Raw genomic sequence first — 16,087 nt, 5'->3', positions numbered from 1 at the left:
GAGTGGTTAGATTTTTCTCCATACATCTTGTGCTGATCATTTTTTCAACTTCACTTTTAACCTATCTCTTACAGTTTTTGAAACAATGGGAATACTGGAAAAAATAGTAAAAAAATAAATATTTGGGGAGCAATATTCCAAAACTTGTGGACAGATTTCTCAAAAATGTCAGTGATCACCGTAATTGCAGTCCTATTATTCGTATTTGTAAAGTCATCGCAATAATTTCAGAATTTACAGTATATATTCACATATAGATATGGTATGAGAAGAACAAACTACAGAAAGTTGATCAATAAAACATGAAAAGGATGTCAAAGTCAGATTATACCTGCTAGACAGACATGTTCACCTAACAATCATTCCATATAACAAATATATATAATATATTCACAAACATTAATATAACTACTGCAAATAGAATATGAGAAACTGACCTTTTCAGGTATTTCCCTTTAACATAAAATTAAAGAAAAAATATTTGTAAGGGTTCCCTGCAGGAACCCAGTGTCTCACCTACTTTTGCTGTTAGTAGCAGGCTCAACAAAAATGGGGAAAATATTATTAAAAATTTTCTTCTAGATACTATCTTTTGATTGTAAGAAGCTTCTGTCCGAGTTTGGTAAAAATCCAGGATGGTTTATGAATCTAATAAAAACCAGATGTTCCGCAGGGCGCAGTTTTATACGACTGCGGAGGTCGAACCCTGAACAGTTGGGGCAAGTATGGACACTACATTCAAGCTTGATACAGCTCTGAATTTGGATTGTGATTAAATAGTTGACACAACATAGGTTTCTGACACAGAATGAATGTGGTCTAATGAACTTAACATTTTTTTTTTGCTTTTGAGCAATACACTATGCTGTTGAATATTAATTGCCTCAAAACAAATATTTGAAGAAATTTTCTTTTTAATTTCTGAAATCTGAAATGAGAAAAGTTGTATTTGGGCCCCTTTTATACCCCTTATTCCTAATCCAAAGGGACCATAGCCCCCAAAATCAATCCCAACCTTCCTTTTTTGGTTTCAAACCTTGTGTTTAAATTTCAAAGATTTATATTTACTTATACTTAAGTTATTGGCAAATTTCAAATTATGCTAAAATTATTGGCAAATTTCCAATTATACTTAAGTTATTGGCAAATTTCCAATGGAGTTTATTATACTAAAGTTATTGGCAAATTTCCAATGGAGTTTATTATACGAAAGTTATTGGCAAATTTCCAATGGAGTTTATTAATACTGAAGTTATTGGCAAATTTCCAATAGACATTTTTTAAAGCAGTGGGAAGTAGTTCCAACATTACTTTTGGATTACCTCCCTTACACTGCTTTCAAATTTTCTTAACCCTTTCATCCCCAATGATGCCTTGAGGCATCGCCTGGCGCGCGCCCAACAATGCCTCAAGGCATCGCCTGTCGCGTGCCCAACGATGCCTACAGGCATCATAGAATTAATTCGGCAATAAATGGACTGCATGACCATAAAACGTTACGTAAATGCATGTTGGGTCGAATAAACGATGTTGCATGTTCAATCTTTCGTAATATCTACTTGATTAGGGCATAGATGCCATTTGAAACGTAAAATAACCTGTTTGAAATACCGAAGTAGGTGCGAAAAAAATATCCTGTCTCAAAGTTTAATCAGAGTCCAAATTAAAAACAAATGTCAATGTTTTCAATCTACCACGTGTTTCCCTGGTGCACTAAAGTCACATCGAAGATTCTTGGAACTCATTTGCATATTGTTACGATTTTATATTTTCACAAATGATAACTAATAATACGTATATGTGTAACCAAAACATACAAAACCAAGTATGTCTCGCATAGATCTTGATATTTTCTTCAAATTTTTTAATAAATAAATACTCAACTCTTTTCTTATTTACTAGCATTGAGCGTTGGAATGTGTATTCACATTTCATTTTATTTATAACTCTGACCTTATATCGTCCAATTAAAACTCGGGGTTCCCTTCTTTATACATGTGATATATCACGTGATTAAAAAATGTCGTCTGTAAACAAAGAACAAAATTGAAATGTCCGATTCTTCAGATGAGGAATTCTTAGGTTTTGAAGCCGATGAAATTCAACAGGCTGTTCAACGGTACGAACAAATATTACTAGATCAAGGAATTGGGGATGATTTTGAATTCAATACTTCAGGAAACGAGTCTGAGGGCTCAGAAACAGAACCGACCATTCCTATTTATGTCAATGACCAAGTAGTCCCAGATATAGACAATGTTGCAAACACCTGGCATAACAATTTTGATATTCATGAAAGGGGTTTACCTCATTTATTCGCACCTAGAGGTCCAGATGGAAGGGCAACAGGCCCAGCTACCATTTTAGCTGCTGATAAGGGTCCAATAGATTTCTTCAAACTTTTCTTGAATGACATAATTTTTGAACATATAATTAATGAAACTGAAAGATATGCCAACCAACAAATTGCTGAAAACCCAGACAGTAATAAATCTGCATGGTCAAAACCTAGTCTGCCAGAAATTAAAGCTTTTATTGGTCTTTGTTTTTTGATGGGAATTGATGTTAAACCAGAAACCAAACTATACTGGTCAACTGATGCCTTCATGGAATCTCCAATATTCCGTAAAACAATGCCCATGAATAGGTTTATGCAAATCATGAGGTACCTTCATTTCAGTGACAACCATAATGCACAACAACCAGGTCATCCATCATATGATGTACTTTATAAAATAAGAAACATCTTGAATATGTTTAACACATCAATGAAAAGAGAATTTGTCCCTACACGCCAGGTCTCAATAGACGAATGAATGATCCCCTTCAAAGGAAGGGTCAAATTCAAACAATATATGCCAGCCAAACCAACTAAATGGGGTATTAAGATATGGGCATTAGCAGATTCAAATACAGGATACATCTGCTATACAAAAGTTTATACGGGAAAAACTGATAGACCACAAGGCCAATTGGGTGAACATGTTGTAAAAAAATGTATAGAGGGGGCTGATATTGTTGGGCAGGGATATCATGTATATGTTGACAATTTCTTTTCTTCACCAAAACTATTCCAAGACCTGTTTGATAACTATCAAACTGCAGCATGTGGAACAGTCCGCAAAAACAGAAGCGGTTTACCAGCTGATTTCATGTTAAAACACCCTGTTGGTATTGATAATAGGGAGGGACATGAAGTTCTTTCAAAGGAAGTCGATCTCTGGAGTCTTATGGAAAGACAAAAAAATTGTAACTGCAATTTCAACAATCCATGATCATTCCAGGTTTGAAGTACAGCGTTTGGTTCAAATAGATGGGCAATTTGATAAAGCAGATATACCATGTCCAAAAATCATAGTCGACTACACTAAATACATGGGAGGTGTTGACAAAGGGGACCAGTATATTCAGTACTACTGCTTTAACCAAAAAACCCAGAAGTGGTATAAACGGGTGTTCTTTAAATTTCTGGAAATTTTGAAATACAATGCATACAGGCTTTTCTTATTGAGTCCAAATCATCAAACCGTTGGAAACTCACCTGCTATGACATATCTCCAATTCTCACGTCAAATTGCCAGTAGTTTGATAGATGAGTACTGTGGCATTGGTACTAGAGGTCGTCAATCTGCAGCCCCAGTACCATCACGTCTTATAGAGAGACTTATGCCAAACATTGTGGGGAAAAAGTCATGGTGTCATGTGTGTTGGATGAAGGTTTCTGCTGGTAAACAGGACAAGAGAAAGCAAACAATGTATGGCTGTCTTGAATGTGGTAAACACTTGTGCCTACCAGAGTGCTTTACAGCCTACCCAGAAATGGCAAAATACTGTTAGCTATTAACTTGTTACTCTTTAAACTGTTTGTTTCTTTTTTGGAAAGTTCTTTGGATATTTAGAGCGTTTGAGACAATTTATTCTAATTATGGAGTTTTTACTTAAATTACTGTTGGAGAAAATTATTTGAACTTTAAAAACTGTGAGAATAATCAACTATCAAGTAAAACAGTCTGCTTTCAACCAGTGGTTATCTGCATAAAACAACTTTTCATGTTTTCTGGGACTCCTTTTTTTATTGAAGTAAGTAATTGTTTCACCTGTTCATAAAAGTTGACTTGTTATTTGACTTGTAGTTACATGTATTCCAGTTACTTTAAAATTTTGTTGTCAGCATGCTAAATCATTTAACGTTACATGTGCAGATCAGACTACACATTTTTGTGTATTGGCCCTTTCGTCTATAAATATCTCGGAAGTTTACGGATTCAAACAAGGCTATGACAATATTACACAAATCAATGGCTGAACGCTGATACATTCAATAAAATGATGGATAGATAATGGGAAAATATCTCGATTTCTCTTTAAGTAATCATTCTCTTGATTAAGGATGATCTTTTCAGAAGTGGTTTATTAAAAGGGAAAACAATAATATGCACAACTCGTGGACAATTAAGAATTATAGTATTTTTAGTGAGCGCTTGTCCGTGAAACTTATTGTTCCGTTTTACTCGCATGGTAAAATGTACATTAACAACTATAATATTCTGAAATTTAGTTACTGACAAATTGGTTGACATGTTATTCAACCGTTTTCATTCAGTTTCCTGTCTTATGACGGCTGCAACTGTCCTACTTCCCCATGTACTAAACATAAGCGAAAACGCGCACTTATCTGGAAATTAATTTCGGGCCGGTAACGGTCTCGTGCAATATTTGATAATGTCATAGAAACGCATAGACCAGTTCAATCCAGTAAGGAAAGTGTTAACTGTCCTTTAACCAGAAAAAAACCCTTGTTTTTCCCCTTTTTTGCCCCGAATTCATACATGGTTTGAGCCATAACCCCCAAAGTCAATCTTAACCATCCCTTAGTAGTATGGAATCTTGTGGTATAATTTCAGAAAGATTCAGACACTTTTACACAAGTTATTGTCTTGAAACTACAAAAATGCTTGTTTTTGGCCTCTTTTTGGCCCTTTATTCCTAGACTGTTTGCCCCATAACCCTTAAAATAAATCCCAACCTTCTACTTATGGTATTAAACATTGTGGTACAATTTCAGAGCAATTGAAATACTTATACACCACTTATTGTCTGGAAACAAGATAAAAGGTTGTTTTGGGCCCCTTTGGGCCCCTAATTCCTAAACCTTAGGGACCATAACCCCCAAAATCAATCCCAACCTTCCTTTTGTGGTTTTAAACATTGTGTTAAAATTTTATTGATTTCTATTTACTTATACTAAAGTTATTAACCGGAAACCATCTGTCTTTGGACGACGCTGACGACGACGACGACGACGACAACGTGATACCAATATACGACCAAAAAATTTCCCTTTCTTTTTATTATAAATTTTAGATTTTAATTTCTGAGTTATGGATTTTTATATGACAGCAAAAGATTTTTAATTTTTGTGGTCGTATAAATATCCATAACTCAGAAATTAAAATCTAAAATTTATAAAAAAACGAAAGGGAGCTCACATCAATAGATATGAACCATTCCCTAAAGTTTTATGCAAATTTGTTACAGTGTTTTTGAGTTAATGTCTAACATGTTGACGATGGACAGACGGCCGGATGGACAACTGTATACCATTAAACTGCAAGACTGTATGAAATGTTAACTGGTAATTATTTTTAAAAAAAAATAATTAGATATAGGAAGATGTGGTATGAGTGCCAATGAGACTCTCCATCCAAGTAACAATTTATAAAAGTAAACCATTATAGGTCAAGGTACAGCCTTCAACATGGAGCCTTGGCTCACACCGAACAGCAAGCTATAAAGGGCCCCAAAAAAATTACTAGTGTAAAACCATTCAAACAGGGAAACCAACGGTCTTATCTACATAAAAACGAGAAACGTCCAGTTATAAGTAATATACGTAAAAACAGTAAATATTTTTTTACAAAATTTTCCTCTAGATACTAGCTTTTGATCATAAACAAGCTTCTGTCCAAATTTGGTACAAATCTTGGTTAGTTTAGAAAGTTGTTAAAAATTTTAAAACTTAACCACAGAGCGAATGTTATGTTATAACATTTATAAGTAAAATACGGATAACAGGATATTTTTTTTTACAAAATTTACTTCTGGATACTATATTATGATTATAATCAAGCTTTTCTCTAAGTTCAATACAAATCCAGGATAGTTTTTAAGAAGATATTAAAATTTAAAAACTTATAAACCACATAGTGAATACAATGTTAACCTGGCAGAAAAACTAGGTCTGTTTATAAGTAAAATGCAGATAAAAAGGATTTTTTTTACAAAATTTTTTACGAAAAACCACCAAACAAAAGGAAAATTGTATGAAGAACAAACAGAGGATTACATTCCTACAACAGGACTGCCAATATATCAAGATTTATATGTACCATCATTCCGTGCCATCAGAAAATTAAATGTAAAATTATTTAAGTGTGAAACCATTAAAAGGATCTTTCAAAAGTAAATGGAGATGACACGAAAAAACCAATATAGACTTCCAGTACTGTTTAGAACCTACAGGAAATTAAACATAAAAGAAGTAAGATACAAAGAACATAAATCCTTCCCGTCACCATTTCCAGTTCAACCAACATTGCCAAGAAATTTTGCGACAGTAAACCACTTTACGGCATTCCCGACGCGATTGGAATAAGTACCTCTGGCCAAAGGGAAGCCAGTCGAAGTGGTAGGGGTGTGCCCTAAAAGTGTTGTCCAAATTAGGAAGAAACTTTATACAAACTGTACACTGACATTGTACTTACATTCATATTACACACATTTAAAAACACATTTTATATATACACTTACCATTAGAATAGTTTAAAACCATTTTTAAGATAAAGACAATTAGAACAATTATAGAATAACTCTAAATTTAGTAACTTCATTTGCATTGTACTAAGTTTGATTCGTTTTCTGTTCGACATTACATAATGATATTGAGTATCCTATAGCAACGTCAACAATGGACAATTATAACGTCACATATACGATGCTGTTTTTTTCAGGGGTTCTAATTTTGTATACTTTGTCCTGATGACGCCGATCTAATCGGCGAAACATGTCGACAATAAAAGATGCAGTTTACTTAAGTGTTGTTGTCAATGTAGCGGTATAAAATTTACCTCTGGATACTATCTTATGATCATAAACAAGCTTCTGGCCAAGTTGCTGGAAATCAAGGATAGTTTAAGAAAGTTGTTAAAATTTCAAATACTTTAATAACAGTGTGAATATTTGTGGACTCCTCCTATGACGACGGAATGTAGGATCGCTATGTTTCGCTTTTCAGACAAAAGTCGCAGGCTCGACTAAAACAATTGTGACATACAACAAACCAACAACACTCAACTTATGAAAGGCATATAAAAAATACTGGAGGGGTAAACATTTTTGTGATCACTCAACTCTTCAATTTAGTATAAATTTACTATACCTTTTTGATGAAACAAATCATGCCTGTGACTGGGTCAGCTAACAACCCTGTCATTCTGGATCCAACCTAAATAATCATAGAAATTTGAGTTACTTAGTCTGAGTCAAAAAAATATTTATTTCAGGGTATATCAAATACATGTTTCAAGAAGTTAAGAATATTGTTGTATAGTTACAATGCATAATTTTTTGCATATCAGGCTGAAGACAGTGACCATCTCTCCTCATCCATATAAAGGAACAAAGTTCCAATGTCCCCCACTTTGCACATATCTTATCTATCCAAGGGCAACTATCTATGTAATGTACATTGAAGGTATGATTGATCATGCATACCAGCTGCCAACCCCACTTTTGGATATTTTAACCCTAATTGACCAGTCCATAGGCGGATCCAGGGGGCCCTGCCCCCCCCCCCCCCCCCCCCCCCTTTTGTGGGAAAAATTGATTATATAGGGAATCACTGAAGCATGACTGGAGCGGGACCCTCTTAGGTCAGTCAGCCAGCCCCCCCCCCCCTTTACATAAAGTAATGGATCCACCACTGCAGTCTGACAACATTGATGACGTTTTTGTGTCACTGATGAGGGTAGCTGTTACCTGTAAATCACAGACCTTGTGAAATTAAAAGGCTTCACTTAACAGCTTGGGTGTCAAACATAACACTAATTAACGTTCATTAACGACTTTTATCTCAAGCTTAGTGTATTTCAAAAACACTTTAAAGAAATTTCGGGTTATTTCCCCTGTTAAATCATGTTTTAATTTACTGTCCATAAAATAATGTGAATTGATTAAAGAACCTAAAGTATGCAGTGAACTAAGCATGGCCTTTCTCATAAAAATCCAGTGACCACAATAGGCATTGATCTGTCATTGAAATAAACTATTATCTTATTGTACATGTTATACACATGCTCAACATTCATGCTTATTTGTTGATTGTTTACATAAGGTGACAATCAGTCAACTACGGCTTCAAAACATGACAATTAATTAGCTGCCATATTTTCACATCATAACAGACCAAGATAAAAAAAAAAAAATGACCATTATACAATATGGATTCATAACAAATGATAAAATAGTGCACAGAGGACTTAGTTTATGATATTATACATGCATTGGTTCAAGAATTGGATACACATTATTTTTCACCAGTCACTCCTTTCATATTACTTTAAATACAAGGGTTGAGCCACTTAATGAAAATCTCACAAGCTACCAAGTACCATTATAACCTTATGATCCAGTGTAATCAGGTATGATGTAGTGTTGTGAGTGATGTAATCTTGTTTACATAGTGTTGTGTATGTCATAACCGGATATGATCTAGTGTTGTGAATGGTGTAATAAGGTATTATTTAGTTTTGTTAATATTGTAAACAGGTATGATCTAGTGTTGTGAATGGTTTAACCAGGTATGATCTAGTGTTGTGTATGTCATAACCAGATATGATCTAGTGTTGTGAATGGTGTAATAAGGTATTATCTAGTTTTGTGAATGGTGTAACCAGGTATGATCTAGTGTTGTGAATGGTTTAACCAGGTATGATCTAGTGTTGTGAATGGTTTAACCAGGTATGATCTAGTGTTGTGAATAGTGTTACCAGGTATGATCTAGTGTTGTGAATAGTGTTACCAGGTATGATCTAGTGTTGTGAATGGTTTAACCAGATATGATGCAGTGTTGTGAATGGTTTAACCAGGTATGATCTAGTGTTGTGAATAGTGTTACCAGGTATGATCTAGTGTTGTGAATGGTGTTACCAGATATGATGCAGTGTTGTGATGCAGTTCACCTGATATTATGTGCTTTGTTTCAGTGCTTTTACAATGAGCCATGTTTCTAACCTCGTGGTACTGTGTGCAACAGGAGTAGAACTTGGACCACTCATCTAATTGTAATTGGTAATAGTCTTCCTCAGCTAATTCATTGGCTGAGGCCGCTGTGCGAATCTGTAATCATAACCATCTTTTGTTATTGAACTGACAAATGTTTTGACTTCAATAAAACCAGTTTTATTATTTAAGACAGAAGCTATTTTCATTATTTTAGCATAAAACATGTTGAAAATTCAGAAATTATTAAGAGCATTTATTATTGCAATTGATGAAGAATGGATAATAATACAAGATTATTTACTGTGGTTTCATTTATTTTTCGTTGGTACCAATTTTCATGAATTGAGGATAACCTTTCAATTAAGGAAATTTGATTTATTAAATTATAGTTTATGCACAATACAATGCATCTGTCATCAATGATTTCAGCAGGCAGTTATCTTAGTCTATTCTTAGGCAATTACATAACATTTATTTTTAGCTTATTATATTTTGGAATAGTGCCCTATAGGTTGCAATTCTGTAAATATAGACAATGCAATTTCCCATAGGAACTCCCTTTGCGGCTAAAACTGTGACACTTTTACTATGAAGTTTCGTGAAAAATGATATCCCAGAACGGAAAGTTTATATGCACTACTATTTTATTCAAAGGTCAAAATATAGGGCTGTGCGGCATATTTTCAACATTTATATGCCCTGAACTTCTAAGAGTTTAAACTTATACTAAAATTCTATACTACCCTTACCTTCATATTTGGAACTCCTAAGAATTAAAATTTAGGCGCTACCATGTTTTTCTATACTGGTTACATTCCCAAGTGATGTCTCTATGAGATGAAACACAGAGATCATAAATGGGAACCAGTACATTAACAAATTAACATATCTATGAATATTATATATCTCCCCAAAAGAGGCGTGGTTTGAGAAACAGCTGTATTTACAAAGTGCAACCAAAAGGTGGGTCTTGGGGGCTTTCACTCTTTCATTTTATGAACTCATTTCATTCGGCCTTTTTAATTCCAGGGGAATTCAATAATACATCAGATAGGTTAATTCCTGTCGAGGAATAAAAAGGTATTTTAAAGTAGTATTTTTACTACGCTGGGATCGCCCAGGAGCAATTAGGTTCATTCCTGCCGAGGAACAAATAGGTTCATTCCTGGGGATCGTCACTGGAACATTTTTTACTAATCGTTTAATGAATTTTCATTTTTCTCATATTTTTTAAAGTTTTAAAAATTTATTTTTCTCATATTTTGATATTTTTAAAAATTATAAAGTCTAATTCTTTTAAATGAATGAGTAGCCCCAAGAAAGCCAATAATATTGTTGGACATTTAAATTTGTGGTTTCCCTGTACCCATGAAATCTATGAAAATTAGTATCCAACAAATATTAATGAATCCACAGTATTGAGATTTCAGGAAATTCTGCATACAGATGCATATGTCAGGTATGCAAGTTCTTACTAAATCAAATCACACTATTTACATTAATCATGTTAATACAAACATCAAAACAATTTCTAAATTGAAAGTAGTTTTATTACTTTAGACATTTTAAAACTAGAAATATTCAAAATCTTGCAAACCTAGCAACTAGTAAGTATCTGGACATCCTATTCAGTACACATTAAAACTTAACATAAAACAGTTCTGATCTATGAAGGATATTAAGTATTTGGTAAAAGGGAATGAATTTGCATAGCATCTTGCAGTATACCATCCACCATACCAAAAATAACAACTATCAAGAAACTCTAATATGAACTCACAGCATCTTCTACAGCTAAGGTCACTTCTTCTTTCAATGTGTTCACTTGTCCTAAATTATCAAACATAGAGATATTGTCCAAAGATCGCCTGCAGACCTGCATAAATGTTACATCAATTATTTTGATAAAATCTGTATTACACCGTTATATCTAAACATAAAGCATAAAATGAAGAATCTATAAATAAGGTCTCATAATAGTGGTTCTTGTAGATATGCACATCTACCTATTATGTCCTTTTAAATATCTACTAAGTTTCATTAAATTCTGTTTTAAGATCTCAGAGGAGTTGCTATGACAAACTGTTGCAGTGGCATATTTAGGCCAAAAGTTCAGAGGTGCATAACTTCTATAAAATATATTAAATCATAATTTCCTGTCAATATACAAATTTGCATAGTGTATCCTTATTATCTACTAAGTTTCATGAAATTCTGTTGCATGATTTCAGAGGAGTTGTGATGACAAACTGTTGCAAAAGTATATTTATCCCAAATTTGTAAGTTCAAAGGGGCATAAATCCTAGGAAAAAAAAGGCGAATGTGACCATTGGACACAGATGATGCTCCAGCTTGCATATAATATAGTTATAAAAGGACTTATAAACTGAAGAACGGTAAAGTGACACTACCCAAATTTGTATTTGATCTGATTTTTGTGCTAATAAGTATTGTGAATGAGTCTCATAACATTTGGTAGAGGCTTACTTAAGTTCAGAAAATATAATGTAAATATAAAATAAATGCATCTTACTTCACTTTTGCTGTGTTTTTCCATTAACTGTTACTTTGTTATAGATAGTTACTTTCAATTTACAATTTGAACAGAACTGACAGAACATTCAGTATAATAAATTACAATTACACATATATCTGAGAGCAAGGTGACAATGCTTTTTTGAAGGGTAATAAGCTGCTCTATCACCCTCTCATCTTTGTTTTATTTCTATAATGATATATTTAAGTAATGATCAATTGATTTGACCTTGAAATTAAGTACATTTGATTGATTGGAGATAAACACCACCTTCAGCACTATTGTGCTTGGCAATCAGTTTTTGCTGGCAGAGAAAACAGGGGTGCCTTGATAGTAAATTTGAGTATTCCATATTATATACCTTTCAACTTACATCATCTTGATCAAGAAGCAATACCTACATTTAAAGCTTTGCGTATGTCTTGTAAGTGAAATCTTCCAGGATGGAATATGTGTTCTATGTAAACCTCTCTTGGATCCCTATGTAATGGGACTAACAAGTCTTCACTTTCAGTTGACTGTAAAATCACTTCTGTCCAGTTCAGGCTCCTTTCATCCCTGAAATAATAAGTACAAAAATTACCTGTAAGCGCTATTGCTATAGACAAGACAAATATGTTTTTATAGTACCATGGAATTTCTGAAATCATCTTAAATCACTTATCATCTATGGTGAACATAATGCTGAAAATTGAATTGCACAAGAACTGTGTCCCTTTATGACATATCTTCTTTTATATACAGTGGTCAACTTGCGAAATAAGCCACTTTGTTACTCCATGATTCTCAACAACGCTCTACAGAAGCTAGAAAATTCAGGTTTATATTTAATTGTAATCTATTTTATATATATATTCAAAGTTCAGAAGAACTGATCATCCGATGACTGCAAGTTCTGGTGGATGGTCTCAGAAAAAAAAAGAATGTATCCTAAGCACATGGATGCACCACCCACACTATCATTTTCTATGTTCAGAGGACCGTGAAATTGGGGTAAAAACTCAAATTTAGCATTTAAATCAGAAAGATCATATCATAGGGAACATGTGTACTAAGTTTCAAGTTCTTCTGAATGCATTAACACAAATTTTCAGTATTCATGATTTGTTACTGATATTAATATATTTCTCACGACAAAACATTTTCATATCATTTATCATGTTCTTAAAAAATATTTTCATGTGTATTCATTGAAGAAATGAATTTATAACAATCGATAAGGGATATCGATGTTACTGTGCACTCGATAATATCTGAGTATATTAATTTATACAAAATATGTTAGGTTATTGGACCAGGTGAGCTAAAATATGACAATGTATGCATATATATATTTTTTTACTGTTTCAACCATATTTAAGGGTATTTAAGTGACATAAATTTAGCAGTAAGAAGAAATCCAAATCAAAGTACTAATGAGTTTGGATTAAAATTGCTGAATTTGTGTAGAAGCACTGTTCTACATATTTTGAAAACTGACATAAGGAGGACTACACATTTTGTGGTTCTCAGGGAATGAGTGTTGACTACTTATTGGTTCCATATGACTTTTTACACATTGTAGACCAGTTTATTGTTTGTAACTTCACTTCTTTCAGTGACCACACACCTTTACATGTTCATTTGCAAGGCATATTGAATGCTTCACAAGAGCCTGAGCGTAACTGTGGTACATCCAACAATACATATAAAAACTACCTATGGAAGGAAGAGCTAAAAGATCAGTGTTGTTAGTCGTTAACCTTTAAATAGCTGATAATTTAGACAGATGGTATTGACAATTATGTTGAATCTTTTACTTCAAATTTGATGGAAGTTGTTTCCCATTCTTTTTCAACCCACAGAATTCAAATAAAACATGTGAACATACCCATAGTATTTTGACCTTGGCCTGTTATAAAGAAGACAAACCATGTTTTAACTACAAGTGCAAATACTTTGATCTATCTTTATAAGTGCTTTGTACATATTTAATTGAGACACAAATGTTGAAAATTATAAAAGATTAATAACGTTTAACAAACAGACCAAACATTCAGAATATAAACTAAAATTTGAAAAACAAGCGTTGAGTGGGTTATATGATAGATGCAAATGTACATTGCTTTAAAGTGATTAAAAGAAGTACTTATACTATTATAAACTGTTTCAAAACAAGAGAGCCAAAACTTCTGATGTGTCACTTTCAGAATTTTTCGAGCATTTTAGAAACTTGGTCATAAACGATGGTGTTAATGAGACATTCTATAGTCCAGTTAACATTCCCAACACAACAAAGGATGAACTTGATCGAATTATTACACGAGATGAAATTCTGAAGTGTATTTCTAACCTTTCATGGTTCTCACGGAACATTGAACATGCTATTTATTGAAAACAAGGATATTCTGATTCTATTCCTAGAGGATATATAAGCATCAGGACATTTTTCGACATCCTGGGCACTCACAGTGCATAATTTATGTTTTTTAAAATGGTGATTCATCCCATCCAGCAAACTATCAAGAAATCAGTTTGTTCGGCAATTTACCAAAAGTATTTACATCTATTAAAAATAAAAAGTTCATGGCTATTTATATAGACTGAGATTAATGACATCAATGCACAGTTTGGATTCTACCCAGGTAGCAGCATACTGTTGATGCAACTTATTGTTTGCTGACACTTGTCCAGAGACAATTTTTTAGAAAAATAAATGGGGAATGTGTCCATAGGGACACAGATGATGCCCTCGCTAGCATATAGTGTTATAAATGGACATAACTCAAGAACTGTAAAAGTGAAGCTACAAAAATTTGAACTTAAACTGAGTTTAGTGGTAATAAGCATTATATATACATTATATTAAATTTAGTAGAGACAAACTTTAGTTAAGAGAACAAAAACGAAAAAATTCAGCAATTTTCCATTTGTAAAGGTGCATAACCCTAGAATGGTAATCAAAGTTCTTGTAAGCACTGAATGCATGGTAAAGATTGCTTTAATTTATCAGTTGGTAGTAAAATTGAATATTGCATTGTATAAAGCATTGGTTTTAGTTGATTCAACTACTATTCTGGACAAAGAAAGATAACTACAATTTTCAAAGAAGATTTTAAAAAACACTGATTGTAGTTGAATGAACTACAATCATGGACAAAGGAAGATAACTCCAATTTAACAAAAAAATTACTTATTTGATATTTTTGAAATTTTTCAGCAATTTTTCAATTTATAAAGGGCATAACTCTAGAACAGTAAGAGTGATGGCACCAAAATTCAAACTTGATCTGATTATTGTAGTAATAAGCCTTGTGTAAAGGTTTCATAACATTTGGTTGATGCAAACTTCAATAAGAGAACAGAAACGAAAAATTTAGCAATTTTTTCCATTTGTAAAGAGTGAGATGAAAGAAAATGAAGAGAAATCTAAATTTTCTAAAAATATTTTGTATCCGAGAATAAACAATTTTGTCAACTTTAAATGACCTAATTAACGTTAAGATCGATTGGAAATTACTCTCTTGGATAAAAGCCATAGTAAAATATTGTAACTGAAACAATTGAATAAGTAAAAATAATGTTATGATAATAATGAAAGACCAGGACACACAAATACATCGATCTGATACCAGAATAGCGATCCCCTCCCATAATCATCCGGACTTATTTTAGCTTTACCAAGCTAAGCAAGAGTTGTGTCCCTTGGTCTGTCAAACTTCCGGTTTTCGCTTGAGTCGAACTACGTGTATCTCGAAATATTTCTCTGGTCCGGCTGACTTCGAGATAACGAGAGTCGACTGTAGTTGATTATTTTTGTTACCTTGGTGTACTGTAAAATTTTAACGGTAAATTTGCTAAAGTTCAGAGACAATTAGCTGAGCAAAGTAGAAAACTAGCAAGACAAATATTAGACTATTGATAGTAAGTTTTTATTGATTGTAAATACAACAGAATGTATGATCAAGCAAAACACAGTTTCAATGACCAAAGAACATTTCACCTAGGTGTTATATGTATAAATAAATGGTCAATAACGAAGGTTTACAGAACTATCTCACAAAATATATGAGTTTTAGAGTGTATTTAACTCATTTGAGATTGTCTAATTTTTTGTTGAAGTAGGACCATGTCATGGAGTAATAAAATGCTTCGCTGAGCGCAGCCTGATACGACCGCAGAGGTCGAATCCTGAACAGTTGGGGCAAATTTGAACAAAATATTCAAGCTTGATATTATCTGAATTTGGATTGTGATCAAATTTTTGACATAATATAGGTTTCTGACATA

General features: G+C 33.2%; 1 protein-coding gene across 2 annotated transcripts in view; it reads right to left on the bottom strand.

The window, feature by feature from the left end:
- The window catches only part of LOC127705750 (nuclear pore complex protein Nup160-like), a 240,824-nt gene that overhangs the window by 151,110 nt on the left and 73,627 nt on the right, over window positions 1-16,087 (bottom strand). For both annotated transcript variants that reach the window (XM_052210099.1, XM_052210098.1), the window contains exons 11-14: window positions 12,220-12,376; window positions 11,063-11,158; window positions 9,292-9,396; window positions 7,439-7,504 (exon numbers count right to left, since the gene is read on the bottom strand). In XM_052210099.1, coding sequence (XP_052066059.1) covers window positions 7,439-7,504; window positions 9,292-9,396; window positions 11,063-11,158; window positions 12,220-12,376 — 424 coding nt within the window. The remainder of the gene's footprint in view (window positions 1-7,438; window positions 7,505-9,291; window positions 9,397-11,062; window positions 11,159-12,219; window positions 12,377-16,087) is intronic.

The sequence above is a fragment of the Mytilus californianus genome, unplaced genomic scaffold (assembly GCF_021869535.1).
Source record: "Mytilus californianus isolate M0D057914Y unplaced genomic scaffold, xbMytCali1.0.p SCAF_6, whole genome shotgun sequence".
Taxonomy (NCBI): Eukaryota; Metazoa; Mollusca; class Bivalvia; order Mytilida; family Mytilidae; genus Mytilus; species Mytilus californianus.
This window is presented reverse-complemented; position numbering and strand designations above follow the sequence as displayed.